The sequence below is a fragment of the Poecilia latipinna genome, unplaced genomic scaffold (assembly GCF_001443285.1).
Source record: "Poecilia latipinna isolate Pla-1442-1.1 unplaced genomic scaffold, P_latipinna-1.0 Scaffold435, whole genome shotgun sequence".
Classification (NCBI taxonomy): domain Eukaryota; kingdom Metazoa; phylum Chordata; class Actinopteri; order Cyprinodontiformes; family Poeciliidae; genus Poecilia; species Poecilia latipinna.
In genome coordinates this window covers 22,603-40,027 of record NW_015113051.1, presented here as the reverse complement: position 1 = coordinate 40,027, position 17,425 = coordinate 22,603, and the positions used below count along the sequence as shown (strand labels likewise).

The following is a 17,425-nucleotide window of genomic DNA, read 5'->3' as shown; positions in this document are numbered from 1 at the left end:
TTATTTTTTTTTTTTCTTTTCCCCCCCCTCTTTTTTTTTCCCCCCTTAAAAACCCTTTTTTTTTTTTTTTTTTTTTTTAAATCGCCATTATTATTCTTTTAAGGATGCTATGCTAATTGCTATTCTATGGTGGCCTCAAAGGTTTATTTTCCACAGCTTGTGGATTACTGTTCAATCCATCATAAAATGAAAAGAGTGTGGCAAAAATGCCATCCAGGTCATTACCGTCGACCTTTACTGACAAGGCGTTCAAGGAAAGCGTTAATTAGAGAAGCGAACAGGAGCATTTCAGGGTGAGAGAATGTGTTAACAGGATATTTTTGGAAAATGGCAAAACGTGCAGCCACAAAGGGAGCAGCAGACAAACAAGGCGCCCTGGTTAGGCAAGACTGAAACATTCAAAACTTTGTGTTGGAAAAACTACTGCACACACAGTGAAAGATGGTGGTGGCGGCGTCATGCTGTGGGGATGCTCTTGAGCAGAGATACTGTTGGTGGGGATGGAGTGGTGGAAGGGTTTAGATTGACAAAATGTGTGTTCAGAAAAAATAAATCATTTCAATCTGAGCACGAAATATCTCTGAGAAGAATTAAAAGGTAAAACGTTTTTAAGCCGAGCCCGTATGTCCTTTTCCTCCCACTTCAAAATTCTGCACAGGGTTGATTCATTACATGAAATCCCAATAGTCTACTTTGAGTTTTATGGTCTTGACAGGTAAAATTTGTAGATGTTCAGAGAGTGAGCATTTCTTTAGTGGCACCAAATGTTAGAAGACACCAGTCTTTCTGGTTAAACACTTCCTCCTACCAACACCACTTCTTCAGAGACGGTTTGAGGAAGATAAAACTAAAAACAAAGTAGAAGCTTTAAGACTCTTAATAAAATACTCGTAGGATCAAATTTAAATAAAAACCTAAGCTGTTCCAGAGATATTGCCCTGTTTTTTTTTTTTTTAAAAAGAGTGAGGTCAGCAGGAATTAACTCCCCGGCCAAGAATTAAAATACGAAGGAAGTGGTTGAGCTTAAAATGAGTGATTCGCTTCCTGTAGTCATAAAACTCTATATTATAGCTCCTGGCGGCATGGAGTAACTTTCCCTTAAATCATTTTTCTCATGGCGCCTTTGAATAAAGAGTGTCCCAACATCCAGACTTCTTCATACCCAACCAGCCAGAGTTCATTTTATTAATAAAAAATTTGCTTTAGAGGAAACTGTCAAGACAAAGAGCTCCCAACCTCAGTCTGACATCACTACCTTACAGCACACAGAGATGATCGAGCTTCAAGGTCAGAAGGCGGCCAGTAATTCTGATAACACTGTGAGAAGACAGAAACCGATAGTAACCAGACATTTGTTTTCCCACGTTCAGGTGAGCACTCAGCACCCTGACCTCGCACCCCAACAGGATGAATTTAGTCAGTCGCCAAGCACAGCTGCTCCCTGTCCCACTAACATCTGGGCCACGTGACTTTCACCCGAGAACTGCTAAAAAGAATGTGAAATGATTTTAATCAGTCGGGGATCCGTCACTAAGTGCAGAACAGATTTGTCTTCATTGAAAGCCCTTCTCCATCCATCATTAATACTTTTAAGTATTAAGAGTTTCAAATTCAATCAAATAAACCAAGCAATAAACTCCATCCCAATGAAGTCGTGAACAACAGAACAACAACTACAAAAAAAAAGAGAAATGACAAACCATGATGAGGTTCATCAGATAGGATAAATGCATTTCATCAAGCTCAGTTATGTGCTGTGTGACAGACAGGCAAGAAGGACGAGAGATGGTAGTGACAAGGACAAACACACATACACTCTTCAAAAGCAACCTCTAGAAATCCTGTTAGAAAGTAATAAATAAAAACAATCATTCTGGGGGAAAACTCAAAACGCTCACCTCCTTCTCTCCCCCTTTGTCTTCTTTCCTCTCAGCAGCACAGCAGACATGCAGTGGAGTAGATGGCACTCCTCATCCCAGAGCTGTGACGGTGTGTGTGAGAGAGAGAGAGAGAGAGAACACCCCACTCTGCCCATTCATAGCTCCACCGACGCAGCACTCACGCACGACTAGACGTGCAAACACACAAACACGCAAACGCCAGGTGTGCCACTGTGTCTGAACACTTTGCACATTAATGTGGTGCCGTTCATTCTCTCCGGCTTAATTACGGCCATAACAATTGCATGCAACGGTCTAAACAAGCATGATAGATGGGATGCATTCCAAAACCACGTGCTGCCACATACTATGAAATATATACACTGCTGACGTCATCCAGGGGGATGAGATCATCCATGAGTCATTCAGTAGGTTTTGTAACTCGCATAATGCCTGCCCATCACAGAAAAATGGCAAACCCCCATCCAGCAACAAGTCTTGGGAAATATAAAGCAGTTCATTGGCTACAAACCTCTCCAAGGATCCAATCGTAACTCTGCAAAGATCGTCATCACTGACGTTACATGAACGAGGAAGTTTTCCTTTATCAGGATAAACCAAAAAAAAAAAATGGATGTATAAAAAGAGTTTGCAGGTATTCACATGTATTGTTGAGCATGACTCATCCAGTCACTCCACTGAGCTCGAGTCGTCTTACAGCACACTGAATGTATAATTTAAACCAAAATCACGAACCATTTCTTTCAGGCAGAAACCGACCTCGGATTTATTGAAAAATAAAACGCCTTTCATAGCAAACAAATTAACAGAGTCGGTTAAAAGTTTTTGCTAGGTAACATAACACTGAATCTGTCACCCTAAAAACACTAATAATCCTGAAATGCAATCAGAGGTTGGCAGGGAACGAGGCATGACCAGCGCTTCACAAAGTGCCTTCACAACAAACCATGCAAAAAAAAAAAACACAGGTCACAAATAAACAAGTGCGCACACCAGAAAACACATATTTCAAGTAATAAAAGCTAATCTTCATAAAATATTTAGAAATCATAAGACACAGACATGCAAGGCACGTTTCAATGGGCTACTCAGAACAGTCCATGCTTCCTCTGCAGATATACACTCATGCTTTAGAGTCAACGTTAAAACACGACTGCAGGTTCAAAGGTGAATTAATCTGTACAGCAACATGTTTCAGGGTGCAATTTCAAGGTTAAACGTTTTATGCGTGTATGGGTGCAGAATAGATTCGTAGCAAACATTCTCCAATGAAGATCTGTAGTGTTTTAAAAATTACACAAATGCTTGCCATAATGTTTTCACTCATCCATCTAGACTTGCCTTCGAAAACCCATTTGATGAAAGGCTGAGGCCAAAGAAAATACTGCCGAGTGTGAGCTTATTCGTTAAAGAAAGTGCATCTGGACCAACAACCATCTGTTTACATAAATCAGATCACATTTCTGTTAGATATTCAATTGGGTTTTAAGACTTTGTCTTTCCACGCAATTCTGCATCAAACTGTTGTTTCCCTCAAGTCTTTAGATTCAGATTTAGGAGCAGCAGAACTTTCCTCAGATTTATTGGCTGGAGCTGGATCCGGAACTGGAGCATCTGAGTTGTCCCCTGACTCTGTTTTGGAGTCGGTAGTGGAAGAGCTGGTTGCACTGGAATCGTCTGTATTCTGTCCCTGGTCTGAAGAAAGCTGCAGGAATGAAGGGATCTCTAGCTGTTCTTTGGTCAGAAGGCCTCGCTGGTCATCTACTCTGCAGCACTGAGCTCTGGTCAGCATGTCCAGAAATCCTGAGGCAAATCAAGACAATCATGTTAATTTTGCAGGTTATTTTCCAGAATCAGTGTTGAGAAATGTGCATCAGAATCATCATTTGGCAAGATGTAAGTGATGTAAGTGGCAAAGCACTCTGCAAAAGTATTCTATTTATAGCTTAGGCGATGGACAAACAGAACATAGTTCAAGATTTTGACTTGGGGGTCAGGGGGTAAAATTAATTCAAAAATATTTTACAAATAAAATTCCAAAGTGTGCTAAATTGTACTTGCTTTCTAATTACAGCTGCAACAGTTTTGAGATGCAACATTACCAACTTTCATGACAAGAGGAGATTTTTTATCTTTTTTTGCTACTCATCACCTCATCCATACAGTAAAAAACTGGTAGAAAAACCAGCAGGAATCATTGATTCCAGAAAAAAGATGGGATGTGCTGCACACCACACCTTTCTTATTTCTAGTTGCACTAGATTTTGACAAAACATAATTTGCCCTCATGCTCTACTTCATGTCGATCAATGTTTTTAGCTGTAATGAGAATTAAAACTTCTGTAATCCACCGTCACGGTTTCTTTTCACTGGATCTCATCTTGACCTGACTTTTATTTATTGATTTAATAAAGACAATAAAAATCACTAGCATAACATGAACTTGTCTATAAATGAGCTCCAGTGATCCAGGTGTGAAATCGTCTAACAGCATGTGGTGTGATACCCAGCTACACCAGACACTGGTGATGTGCCTTACCGTCCATGTCGCGGTTCTTACTGGGTCTGTGCTGCGTCCTGACTATGTCGGTCTGAGTCGACAATTGAGGCTCCAGGCCTCCACTCCCTGCTCCTGGCTGAGGACAAAAGCAGATCCCAGAGACATGATGCACTTTTCACTTATAGAAAATTTTATATCCAAGAAGAATACACGAGCATCACATTTACATCGCTCTAGGTGTAATTTAAAAAAAATAAAAACAACAAATGAACATCTGAACAAGACGTGACCGAGCTTTACAATTAAGGATGTGTTTCCAAGAAAACAGCTTTACAGTCTAGCTAAGTATTATTAAAACAACAACGGCTTTGTGTCCAGTGGACAGATGGACCTGGGATCTTGTCTAGTTTTAATTAACAATGAGGAAGAAGATAAGAGATTGTTTTTTATTTATTATTTTAAAGCTCGCCGTTAGGGAACTGCTGAACAGCATTGTGGGTCTCCAAACAACAGTTTGTGTTGCTTAGAGACAGCTTGACCCATATTTACTGGGATGTTCAATAATTGTGGCGGAAACAAATAGTTTGCTCCATCAATCAGCAGCCATGGTTCCTAAAACTAATCAGACCTTTCACCCACAACAAAGTAATAATCTGCAGTGGAGGACAAAAAGTGATTTAGTCTTCTAATTTACAAATGCATTAAAGCTCTGATAAAATGGTAATAATTACATTAATGTCAGTCTCACCTGTGCATTAGGAGAACTCCCTCCTCTGGGAATAATGGCCTGATCTTTACCTATTTTCAAAGAAAGATAAAAATTTGTAACACCACTTCGACGTAAAATCTCTTTGCTCTCCCTGAACGCAGGGAAAGGAGCTGAAGCACAGACCGCGGCTCTGATGTGATGTTGGAAAATGAGATGAGAAAACTGAAAATGACACACCGTTAAACAAACCAAATTCACTGCGACACATCAAACCCATAGAAAAGAGCAGAGAAAAATCTCAGCAAGTAGTCAGAGTAAAGAGGACAGTAAGTTACTCTACTATGTTAAAAGAGTGAGAGGCATAAAAAACACCAGAGAAATAAAAGAAAAATAAAGTATCACAAGTTAGAGGAAAGAGCATAACATGATGTGTGTTACCAATAGCGTATGGAGAGCAGCGTTTAATAATCACTTTGAAATAAGGTTCCTCGACTACACAGGCTTGTTTTCTTCACTGTTTTTCCGGAAGCTGAGAAGTCTACTGTTTAAATTATTGTAAACAGTCCATTTTGAAGCAAAATGATTGGGTTTTCTAAAAGTAAAGCCCAGCATGTTTACCTTTTGCCTTTTCCAACCTCAGCGTCTTATTGGCTAGTTTGTACACAGAGCAGTTCAGGTTCACAGGCACGTCACTTCCAACCTGAAACAGACAGAAAAAAAGAAAGAGCCTGTTGAACTGAGTCCGACAGTCAGTACTAGCAACCTCAACTGTGGCGCAACATATGCAGTGATAGTAAATTAGAATATCAATGAAAGGTGGAGTCATTGCAGTAACTCAATTCACTAAATAGAAGATACTTAAGAAGATAATTACATTTTGAAACCTTGATTTTTTTTTTTAGTTAGGGTGGTTAAAGATATGACTTTAATCATCCTAACTAAATGGCTGAAGATGCCACATTTAAAATCTGAATATTACACCAGAAAAAATAAGTAAAAATATTTGGAAATGCAGAAATATGGACTTATAAAAATGAACTACTTATAAATTAGTTACAATTCTAAATAAATAATTTATAAAATAAACAATATAACAAATTATTATGAATTAAAACTAGAATATATTTAAAAAATATAATTCACCACTATAACTGCACACCCAATGTGGTCACGAAGGGCAATTTATCACATATTCATACTTTGCAGAGTATGAAATTTTAAGTACCAAATATTGTGGTGTGTTGCAAAGCACTGCTTATATTTCAATGGCAGTTATGACTCAACAAAAGTAAAACTGCAAGTTTAATTAGCATAAGTGTAAATTATGTTCTGACAACTGCAGGGGGAAGTGTGTACTGCTAATTATAGCAGGTATCTATTCATGTCGAAGTTTTTATAACATTTAAAGATAAAAAAAAAATTAATTGAGACTGTTAAGCACAAGTAACCATTCCTAAATAAAAGACTGCTTTATATATATATATTAAGGTGTCAGACATAACCACTTACCATGGTTATCGCTGTCTCTTGCGGCTTTAGATGATGTTTCTGCATCACTGTACAAAGGGCGTCCTGCAGTGTTTTACTGGACTTCACCATGATTCCCACTGTTTTACCAGTAAAGGCATTCTCCAACCTGTGACATGATTGCATTTTCAATAATAGCCCACACAAATCCTACTGAAAACAATGCTGATAGATAAAATGAAAGTCAACACCTAATGACCTCTTCACAAGAAACGGAAATTTGACCTAATTTGGTCATGCGTTTGAAGAAATCTTAACTAGAAGGCAGATGATGTGTCCCAACATCAGGATTTCCCCCAAATATGGTGAGATGTGACATGCTGTAGTGGTGGCATAGTGGGTGTGAAAGTCTGCTAATGGTGACTAAAACGGCAGACAAAAAAAGAACAAAAAGGAAGTGACTAAGATGACTCACGCAAACGTCACCCTGAGCTCAAGAGAGACCTGTTGATCTCTCAGCACGGAGCAGTCCTGGTCCAGCGACAAGGGCTGCCAAAGAGAGAGAGAACAGCACAAGACAGGAAGAAACACCAGTGATTTTTCTTTTCTTTTAACAACAGCATCAGTTTCAACAAAAGGTTTCGGAAACGAAAGGCCGAGATGAGACAGAGGATGTTGGAACAGGAAGAGGTTAATCGTCTCACATGTTACCAAACATGGTTAAAGGCTGGCACTGCAGCTGTTATCTTTATCTGAAACAGCAAGTGCTGCAGCACACAGAGGAGAAGCTCTCACCTTGTCCTTGCCATGAAGGTAAATCATGACATCTTTTAATGGGAAGCCCCTTTTCTCACACAGGCTGGCCAGCATGTCCTTGATGGGCTGCCCATTACGTGTAGGGGCCAGGGAGGCGCTGCCGTCGGGCAGGTAGACACAGCAGTAGCCCCCCTCCATCCCCATACGGCTCACGATGCCAGCAGCCTGATCACGGGAGGTGGGACCCGGCCAGCCGTTCTACGCAACAGATGGGAGAGCAGAAAGAGAATATTTAGACGGATGTCCCAGCTTCTGGTCTACATTTTATTATTGTGTGCGTTTAACCACAATCTTATGTAATTAATCATTTATATGATCTGCAACATTCCCAGAATGCTTGTCACAAATGTACTGACCTCCATCTGTCTGCAGAGGGAGCCAAGCTCCACATTGCTGGTTGATTTGATCGACATATTTGACTGCTTCAGAGGACCTGAGCCTTGGCCGTTTGATGCATCTATGAGTCAAGACAAAAAGAGAAAAACTCAAAATACAGAATTAAAAAAAAGAGAAAGAAACGATTTGACATATGGCCACTACTACCTCCCCAGGATCCTCTTTTCTGTCGCTGTTTCTCTGAGACACTTTTACCACTTGGTAGACTATTAGAGTCGGACTTCCTGTTCTGTTTGACAGATTTAAAGAGATAAATCAAGGTTTAAAAGGAATAATGGGCTTCCATTGCCTTGTCCTTTATGCTATTCACCTTCTTGTCACTTGAGGGGCTCTTGTTGGCCATGTCGTCCCATGACCCCATGCGGACGGGCTCCGTCGAGAGCTGAGGTAGAAATTTACCTTCTACACTTGCCAAGGTGCATCGCTGATAGAGAGGAGAGCGCACAAAGCGCCGGTAGCTGTCCATCTTCATCAATTTAAAAATCTGATGCAAGAGAAGCAGTAGAGCTGAACTCAGAGTTAAGCAATAAAGTACATGTACCAGTGATTACATGGGAGTGTAAACGTTCTGCTAACCTGAGCCTGAGCTTTGCTAAACATGTCGGGAGTGGGTTGCTCCAGATCCTTCTCCTCCGTCTTGGCAGTGTCATCGATGTTCACACTGTAGGGAGCGCAGTCAGACAGGTAGGTGTCGTAGATGGAGCGAGCTGCTGCTTTCAACTAAAAAGAACAGGTATGCCACAATGAATCAATGGAGATTAGACACACATCATTTGTCACTTAATGTATTTAAGCTGTTGAATATGGAAATAAATGTTTTCTACTTTGTAAAATACAGTAGAACCAAAACATTTTCAGTGGTTTTACCTGGCAGAGAAACAGTAGAGCTTAATCAACTGCAAAGAAAATGTCATTCTCAAAGTTTTCACAAATAAAAATCTGAAAACAAGCATGACGTGCATTTGCAGAATGCTTACTTCACTTTAATATCCCAAAGGATCTTCCAGTCTAACCAGTTGCCTTCAGAAGCAATTAGTAATAAGTATACAGTGCAGCTGTACATAATGTAACCTGTGCATAAACAGAGGTGTCCTGTGACGGCCTCAGAGGCTTGTTCATGTGTTATGAATGTTAGGGCACACACCAGTTCAGGGAGACGTTGCGGAGAAGTATTAAGAATATAAATTGCAGAAAAACTCATGATAAGGTCTGTTTGTCGTTTCTCACAAGCTCTATGTAGGACACAGTAAACATGCTGAGGAAGGTTGGATGGACAAATGAGATGAAAAGCTCAATTTTGGTCTCATCCTCTGGTCATGCCACTATGGGGATGTTTTTCTTTAACAGTGGCATAGAAACTGGCAAGGGTGGATGAGGAGGTAGGCGGAGCTAAATGAAGGACTGGTGGAGGTTCAACTTCCAGCAGGACATCAACCCTTAGCATATAGCCATGTGTACACCTGTGTCTGAGTCCAGTCCTCGAGAACTACCACTTTGCAATGCATCACTTCTCCATGAATCAAATGAATGGCACACTACCAGGCCTCTATTTGACATTTGATTCAGGTGAGTTGGAGAAGAGATGCAGCTAAAAATTGCAGGATTGTAGATCTAGAGAACAGGACTTGTGCATTCCTGACCTAAATGATGTAGCAAGTTTCTAAAAAAGATGCTTACCATCTATCTTTGCTATATTTGACAAATCATGACCATTGTTTAGACCATTGATTAGATTGCTCTCTGGATGTAAAAGGTTGATAAAGACATACTTTAAAGGCATGTAGCTGTAAGCAAAGTGAAACGTGATCATGTAAAGCAGGGGTCCCCAAACTTTTTCCTGTGAGGGCCACATAATTTTTCCCTTCTCTGGTGGGGGGCCGGAGTCAGTTTGTAACAGAAAAAGTGTGACGTTTGCAGGAGTGCCCAAATGTAAAAATGTATCGTTTTCCAGAAAACACAATCAAATAACATTCTCTGGGTTCTTCACAGAAAAAAATCCAGGAAATAACACTACTTATGAAATAAATACTGTATTTTCTGGACTATAAGCCGCACCCCCAAAGTTTTTTTTAAAAAACCAGTAAACATACACATATAAGCCGCAGATATCTCTGCCGCTCCAGGTTTTCCACAACAATGCAGCAGCAGCAGAGGGGGGCGGACACCCAAAATTTGAGTCATAACAGGTCAATTGAATATTACATTTATTATGGTTGAAAAATAAAAAGTTGCCAAGTTTAGATTTAACAGAACTGATGATGGTAGTTTCCGAACAGTAACTGTAACAGTGAAAGTGCTGATCCTTCGTGTCTGCTACTAGCATGTGCTAAATGAAAATGGGCGCTTTCTTCTTCTTCTTTAGATTTCAACGGCAGCTTGCATCCATTATTGTTGCACTACTGCCATCTACTGGACCCTAATATCTATACCTCAAATTCTCATAATGATCCCAGTATTTTTTTAAAAATGAAAAATCTTCTTTATCCCCTCAATGCTATTTAACTTATCAACAAAATTCTCAAATTTCAATTCCCTATTAAAACCTAATTCCGTTTTAATGGGGACTTTCTTCTTTTATTTCCAATTTTGACTTCCAATGATTCACTTCCTGCTAAAGAGCCCCCTGTTGGTTCAAGAAAAATCTTCATATAAGCCGCACTGGACTATAAGCCGCAAGGTTCAAAGCTTAGGAAAAAAGTAGTGGCTTATAGTCCGGAAAATACAGTATATGAAAAAAAAAATCAAAATGTTCTCTGGTATTGTTCAGAGGGCCGGATCAAATGTGGCCGTAGTTTGGGGACCACTGATGTAAAGTATTTACTTAGGGGGACTGAAAACAACAAATACACAATTTTGGTTTTTTTGTATATATTTTTTTTAACCCAATCATTTTTTTTCCCACAGCAGTAATTATATATTACTTGAAAACAGCCAAACACACAAAAACTGAATAAAAATCAGAAGTTTGCGATTGTCAATTGACAAGGTCAGCAAAAATGCTTAAGGGTTATAACAACTTTTGCAAGGCAGTGCAACAGCCGAAGGCCATTTCCTGTTAATTTTAAAATGAACCACCAAAACTTTAAAGGTGAAACCAGAGGCTTCTATAAATAAGCTGTGTTTTACTAAGAGACTTAAGCTTCCACAAAAGCAAAAACTTGTGATTTTACTTACCAATTCATTAAATGCATTTCTCCTTGAGTTTTTTTGTTTTTGTTTTGTTTTTTATCCGATTAATCCACCTGAACAATTCTTTTCCTACATTGAAATACTATACTTAGCATTATGTGTGTTATTTTCCAAAGCTGTCTGCCTGGCTTGTTAAAGTGAATATAAAATATACATATTAGAAAACAGAGAAGTACACACTAAAAGAAATGACTCAAATACATTCAGAGGCTAAAGAGTGGCACCATACCTGATCCAAAGATGTGGCTGGAATCTTCCTGAACTTTTCACATTCTTGCCAGAATAAAATGTTCTCTGCACTCACTTCGGACTTCAGAAAGGCCTGCAGAGAAGCGAGAAAGAAACATGAACAAACACGCCTAGCTTAGCAAGAATACCTTCAAAAAACACCAGTGAATAGCCAAAGCGTTACTATCCCAATAGTCCGTCTCACCGTAAAGTAACTGACCCCATGGGGGTCTTCCAACAGCTTCTCAAAAGAGACGGCCCAGCTCAGGACACTGTTGGCGGAGTTGACGTCCCCTCCTGGGGTCCCTGGAAGGCTGGAGCTGCTGCCTCCGCAGCCCCGCGCAGTCATGTTCAGCTCTAAAAACACAATCACACCTACTTTATGAGAGCTAAACAGAAAGCGGGAGCTTGAGACTTAATCAGATCTTTTCATGCTCAAACATGTTGAGATACGTAAAAGGATGGTCATGTGCATGCTTACCTCCATCTGACACTGCCTGACTCTGGGAACAAATAGAGAAGTAAGTCAGGAGGCGTTATAAAGCAAACAAAATGTAGGAAAGAATATTTTACTGCAAATCAATTTTGCTGATCCTTTCTTAGACTTACAATCTGTTCAAAAACAATTTCTGAAATGAGCCTTTAAAAAAATGTGGCTCCAATTAATATTATACTTATTGTCTAATCATAGGAGAAAGCTTAGACAAAAATCAACATTTCTGCAACACCTATAAAGTGCATTCAACCACATACAATAGACACATTTACAAAAGGAAATGTGAACAACAGCTGCATGTTTTTTCTGCATGTTCTGTCAGTGTAGCGCAATCAGCCAGGACAGTTTTCACAGGAAGTGGTTGCAACACTGATGACAACAGCTCTCATTCAGCTTTCAGAGCACACAAAAAATTCATATCTTGCAAAAGTTCTCCCACAGTAGCTGACAGACAAGAGTTTTGTGAAACTCCAGAATGAAGAAAACAAAGATTTGGCTAAGAAATTACTTTTAAATTTTATAAAATTGTATTTCTATTTTTAAAAAATAAAAAAGATGAGGGGGATTTGTGAGAGGCATTTATGTTTTCCTGCCTGGGTTTCCTAATGTGGGGGCTCCGTTTCCTCCCACAATCTACACATGTACAGGTTGGTAAATTAAAATTACTCAGAGGTGTGATTGTAGCCGTGTCTACTCGTCTGTACAGGATATCACTCTAACAAAATAAAAATAATTCTAAAAAAACTTCCCCACCGACTATAAAGGTTAATGTTCTAGTTTATAAATACACTGCTATAATTACCATAGATTATATCTCACTCTCAGTTCCCCATCATTGTTTGCTAGTAGTCAAAGCTAAAAAGCTCAAACTGCACAATCTCAAGAAAAGATGTTCTGGTTGCATTGTTTTAACATTTGCTTTCATTTTTTATATCTTCCATTCACTTTAATTTTTAGGCTTAGATTTACACCAAGCAGCCACTTTTTAAAAACACCTCAGTAGTTACAGATTAGACCCCTTTCAGACATTTAAAAGTGCCTCAATTCTTCAAGAAAACAATTCACCACGACTCTCAGATGAGATGTCATGGTGGTGAATAGTTTTCCAATTACTCCTCTGAGAATTTGCTTAATCTTGAAATTATAGTATCATGCAAATCCTGGAGATTCCACACCAGTTTGAGATAATTTTTGTGTCATTTTGCATTTCATTTTAAGATACGTACACTGTGGTAATGAAGGGATGTAGCTCCCCAGCAGCATGATGCTAATGCTGTGGTATTAGCATCAGTGACATTCGTCCCAAAACATTCAAAACTCTGACCCCATCATCTGAATGTTTCAGCTAAAACAGAGCCTTGCTGAATGTTTTTCAATATACTATTCTTTAGTTTTGATGAGCTTGTGTATGTTGCAGCCCGAGTTATCCGTCCTTAGCTCCCAGGAGTGTCTGCTACTGTACACCATCTGTTCCAAGGTTTGTATGTTCAGAGCTGGTATTCAATACACTTTGATTGTAACGAAGGGTTATGTGAGCTACAACTCCCAATATCCTTCTCATCCAAAAAATAATTACCATTCAGTAAACATTTTCTCCTTTTTCTAACCAGTCTGTGTGTGAAAAATCCCCATAGATGAGCAGTTTATAAAATTCTAGAAATTCATCGTCACCTAAATCCATCCATTAACCAACAGGCTCATCCTTGCGGGATCACGAGACATGCTGGTCCCCATCTCCAGCAGCCCACAGGCGAGAAGCGAGGCACACCATAGACAGGTCGCCAGTCCATTGAAGGGCAACACAGACTCAAGCAACCATGCACACACACATTCAGGCCTAAGGAGAATTCAGAGAGACCACAGTCATGCTTTTGGACTGTGGGAGCAAGCCGGAGTACCTGGAGAGATGCAGAAAGACCCCAGGGTGGGACTCGAACGTAGGGCCGTCTTGCTGCAACACAACAATGCTACCAACTGTGCCACTGTGAGCCTAAATCCCTTGCTCTGAATTTCATTAAATCACCATGTTTGGTTGATTAAATGCACCGAGTTGTTGCCATGTGATTAGCTAATTCACCATTTGTGTTGAGCAACTGAACTGTTGTAAATGTTTCACTTCACAGTGGTCACATAAAATGACCACTGTGAATTTTTTTCCTTAAAAAGGCAATTTTAACCATTAGTGTAACTGTGGTTTAGCATCCTTACTTCATGATGAATGAAGCTGGCTGAACACGGCTGTGTTTAATTTGAATAATTATCAATCATTATTCTGATAGTAAAAGATTAAGCTAGGTGTGGGAGGAATTCCTTAAATTACAGCATTGTGCATTTTGTATCTTCAGTTGTTTATTTCAATAAAACAAAAAGCAGCTTCTTATATTAGTCTAAATTAAGTCTCTTGTAAAAGGCTACAAAAAAGCAGAAGGGTTGAAACCAGTTTCAATCCAATGGATTTAACAGGACATATTGCATGCAAGATGTGATCTAAATCACTTTTTGTGTCAGATCAAACTACCAATAGAACTAATCACAATGTGTCTGAGCTATTCAATTGCTTCTAAGAGCATTTTTCAACAGTAATGTGCTGACTTTTGCTGCAACTTCACTCCTCATTGACTTCCCCATTAAAATTTTTGTCCTTTTTTTGTCCGTCTGATCTGAAAAGCCACCAGTCATGGCAGAAGGAAGTCAAGAATAAAAGTCAAACAAACGTCAATAAATTAAATCAAATAAAGTGACATTATCTGGTTTGCACACATTGTGTTTTCTGAACTTAAGCAGAAACAGGAATGCAAACATAGAAGGGAGTTGCCAAATTAGAAATAGAGATTCTTACATTTAATGCAAAGCGGTAATATGTGATAAACATTCAAGACATTCGAGGGCATCTACAAAAAGACACTTATTCAAGAGCGGAGCCATTTCAGGAAATGGAGAGTGAATTCAAGCCAACTCAGCCTACACAGGACAGATTGGACCACATGCATGACTCGCTTTATGCTTCTGGCTCATAAAGACCGGCCTGTCTTCAGCGGCGACCAACTGTAGCCACACAGCCTTATTGGCACTGGCTTTGCATGGAAGGGAAGTCAGGCAACACAAGCCAACATGGGACAACTGTTCATCAACCCGCTAAATGTCGACTGACATTGGTATCAGGAAGTATTAAAATGAAGGTTAGCACTTAAAACGATGAAACCTACAGATTAATGGGTGCAAAGCGCAAAAAAATCCACGACACAGATAAAATCCACAGAAACCTGTTTAAACCTAAAAACAGTGGTACACGCTTACCATGTGGGCAAGAGGAATCCCTAAAGAATTGCAGTTCTTCGCCATTATGGCCTGGATAACAGATTAAAAAACACCAAAAACCTCTGTCCTCTCCGTCAAAGGGATAAAGCGAAGTGCTCCACCCAAACTTGATGAGTCCTCTTCATAACAAACACTCAGACATCACTTGGGTCTTCCTGTCACTTCCTGCCTTGAAGGGAAGTCTCGCCATAGCAACAAGCCACAGAAGAGGAAGTATGGTTACTATGATCAAACTGTTCTCAACCTACATCTTGAGAAACTCTGTGATGTGGGCTCATAAGCAGACTCACTATGCTTTTAATGCAGCTCAGCTGCTGTGCACTTTGAGATGCATGGAGTAGAGTTTTAGTTTTGACGTATGTCACAGTTTCCCACAAGGCTGTTGTGTGTTTTTGCAAAATATGTCACTTCAAAAAGTCTGCATACAATGTAAATGCAAACAACTGTATACAAGCAAACGATCCCAGTTAAAATAAAAATATATATATGTAGTTTATATTATCCAGGTATATTTTTATCTAAATATCAAATTCGTTTCAGATTAATAAAACCAAGACATTTTTTATGACAAGCTTCATAAATAAGCAGTCAAATTTCACCTGCTTTCTGGGTTCTTTTAATAAAGCTAAGCTCATGTAAGAAAAGTTGATGAGTACAAATAAAGATGAGGCAAATTAATCAAAACATATAGGGACACCTGTAATTAACTCACCTTTCTCCCCTCTCTGTTGCAACGGGATAAGATGTGCAATTTCTCGTGTTGCTTCAGAGAAACGCTTTTTGCCAGGCGGGAAAACTTGTGAAAAAATCCACTGAGAGCCACCATTTTTGGAGAGAGGAAGAGGAAAATGTTTAACGAAACCACAAAGATGACAACATCCAGCACCTCCTCGGGACAACACCTATTCTCAAGTGCGCAACAAAACTACGCAGGTGTCACTGGCTAGTATTAATTAATGGCGGACAATTTAGTCTCGCACTCAGAGAACAGTTTATTTATTTTTCTTTCCACAACATTGGAGTCGTTGCTGTAAATATGTGGCACCAGGAGATAAACTTATTTTCAATTATGCTTATTATTTCAGAAATATCTGTTCTTAAAACTGAAACCTGGAAAAGGAATACCTGCACACAATGAGCTGCGATCCAGTTACCCCGAGAGTCAGAACTCGGAGTTGGGTTTAGCGTCACACCAGACGTAACAGCGTAACGGAGATAGAAAAGTACGTATTTCAACATGGCGACGCCCGTAGATGTGGCAGTATCTTTGGAATATCATGGAAACATAATTTTGAGATTTAATTTCCATAAACAAACACCACTTTTAACTCATTCTGTTTAGACTTGTGGGTGGTGCGAGTAACTTTGAGTTTAGATAAACTCTTACATGTGTGTCTTGTAAAATAAATACATTTGCCCCACAGGTTTTTTAATGTTGATATGAGGAGCGGCCATGTTGAAATGCAAAGTCGGGCTTGCAAGCTGTAACTGGGATTAGTCAGAGTTGCTTTCCCAGTGGGAAATTCCAGTTCGGAGGACATTTCAATTGATTTCTTTCCAACTGGATCTCAGCAACAGATGTGGGCCTCTGTGTTACCAAATGTAAACAAAACGTTGTCTAAATAATTAAAATTACACATTTTATAATGTCTTTAAGGCAAAAGAAAGAAATGTCTTCAAACTAAAAAAGATTGGCTATAGAGGACTTTTGGACTGATCCAGGCAGAAAGCTCAGTATAATGAAGCAGATAATGCTTCAAAGAATAAAATTAACACAAATTGCGGGGTTTATTTTACATCTGTGACTCGTTTGGGATCATGCAAATATGAGGAAACAAATAAGGAAAGAACTGGAATGAAACTTCAAAATATAACTGGACACAACACAATTACACTCAAAGATTCTCAGTGACACAAAATAAAATGCTTACACAATAAACCCCAAAACAACATGCATGGTAAGAAAGGTCCTAGCAGCCAACCTGTTCCCTATGCTGTGTGTCAGAACCAACTCCCAAATGGGGCACTTAGATCATTGTAATGAGTGAAATGAGCAGGATTAAAGGTCCCTCATAAGCAGCTAAAATGACTGTAATTAACAGAAAGCTATTTCAAAGCTTGTAGAGGCCTGTGCTGTCTCGATTCACTCCATAAAGACTGACAGCAGCTCCTGATGTAGTTATTCCTCAACCCCACTCATTGTTTCAGCGACTCATTTTTCCCCGTTGCAGTATGGAAGATGATTATGAAATCTGACATAGAAAAGTTTCTTTTTAACCAGCTTAGATGTAGAAAAAAGTAAAGCATCACACTTTCGTAAAAAGCAGGTTCCCTCTTTTCTGTGCTTCCTTATGTTGTGGGCTTGTTGCTGGTGAAAAGACATGGATCGTGCTGGTGTCTGACAT

General features: G+C 39.4%; 1 protein-coding gene and 1 long non-coding RNA gene across 5 annotated transcripts in view; both read right to left on the bottom strand.

Annotated features, from left to right (window-relative positions):
- LOC106951014 (uncharacterized) overlaps positions 1 to 2,782 on the bottom strand; it is a 12,087-nt gene extending 9,305 nt beyond the window's left edge. Inside the window, exon 1 of the long non-coding RNA XR_001425729.1 lies at positions 1,899 to 2,782. This is a non-coding gene — a long non-coding RNA (uncharacterized LOC106951014). The remainder of the gene's footprint in view (positions 1 to 1,898) is intronic.
- Positions 2,783 to 2,809: 27 nt separating this feature from the next.
- Positions 2,810 to 16,235, bottom strand: LOC106951013 (regulator of G-protein signaling 14-like). 4 transcript variants are annotated; one of them, XM_015038247.1, is made up of 16 exons: positions 16,146 to 16,235; positions 15,733 to 15,832; positions 11,688 to 11,709; positions 11,412 to 11,563; positions 11,208 to 11,300; positions 8,366 to 8,509; positions 8,100 to 8,273; positions 7,937 to 8,018; positions 7,750 to 7,850; positions 7,373 to 7,591; positions 7,053 to 7,126; positions 6,620 to 6,746; positions 5,729 to 5,810; positions 5,150 to 5,199; positions 4,441 to 4,537; positions 2,810 to 3,704 (listed from the first exon to the last, which is right to left on the bottom strand). In XM_015038247.1, the coding sequence occupies exons 4-16, from the start codon at positions 11,553 to 11,555 to the stop codon at positions 3,418 to 3,420; spliced, it is 1,674 nt and encodes a 557-aa protein (XP_014893733.1). In that variant the 5' UTR covers positions 11,556 to 11,563; positions 11,688 to 11,709; positions 15,733 to 15,832; positions 16,146 to 16,235; the 3' UTR covers positions 2,810 to 3,417. The 4 variants fall into 4 exon arrangements, with proteins under 4 accessions (XP_014893733.1, XP_014893730.1, XP_014893729.1 ...); XM_015038244.1 differs by lacking the exon at positions 16,146 to 16,235 and having other exon boundaries at positions 4,462 to 4,537; positions 15,733 to 16,105; XM_015038243.1 differs by lacking the exon at positions 16,146 to 16,235 and having other exon boundaries at positions 15,733 to 16,101.
- Positions 16,236 to 17,425: the final 1,190 nt, after the last annotated feature.

Excerpts from the sequence above, each read along its gene's own strand:
- LOC106951013 (XM_015038243.1), bottom strand. The coding sequence starts at position 15,846 with ATGGTGGCTCTCAGTGGATTTTTTCACAAGTTTTCCCGCCTGGCAAAA. Across the intron at positions 4,538-5,149 it reads GGAGTTCTCCTAATGCACAG|CCAGGAGCAGGGAGTGGAGG; the intron begins GTGAGACTGACA and ends TTTTGTCCTCAG. Across the intron at positions 3,705-4,440 it reads TAAGAACCGCGACATGGACG|GATTTCTGGACATGCTGACC; the intron begins GTAAGGCACATC and ends GATTTGCCTCAG.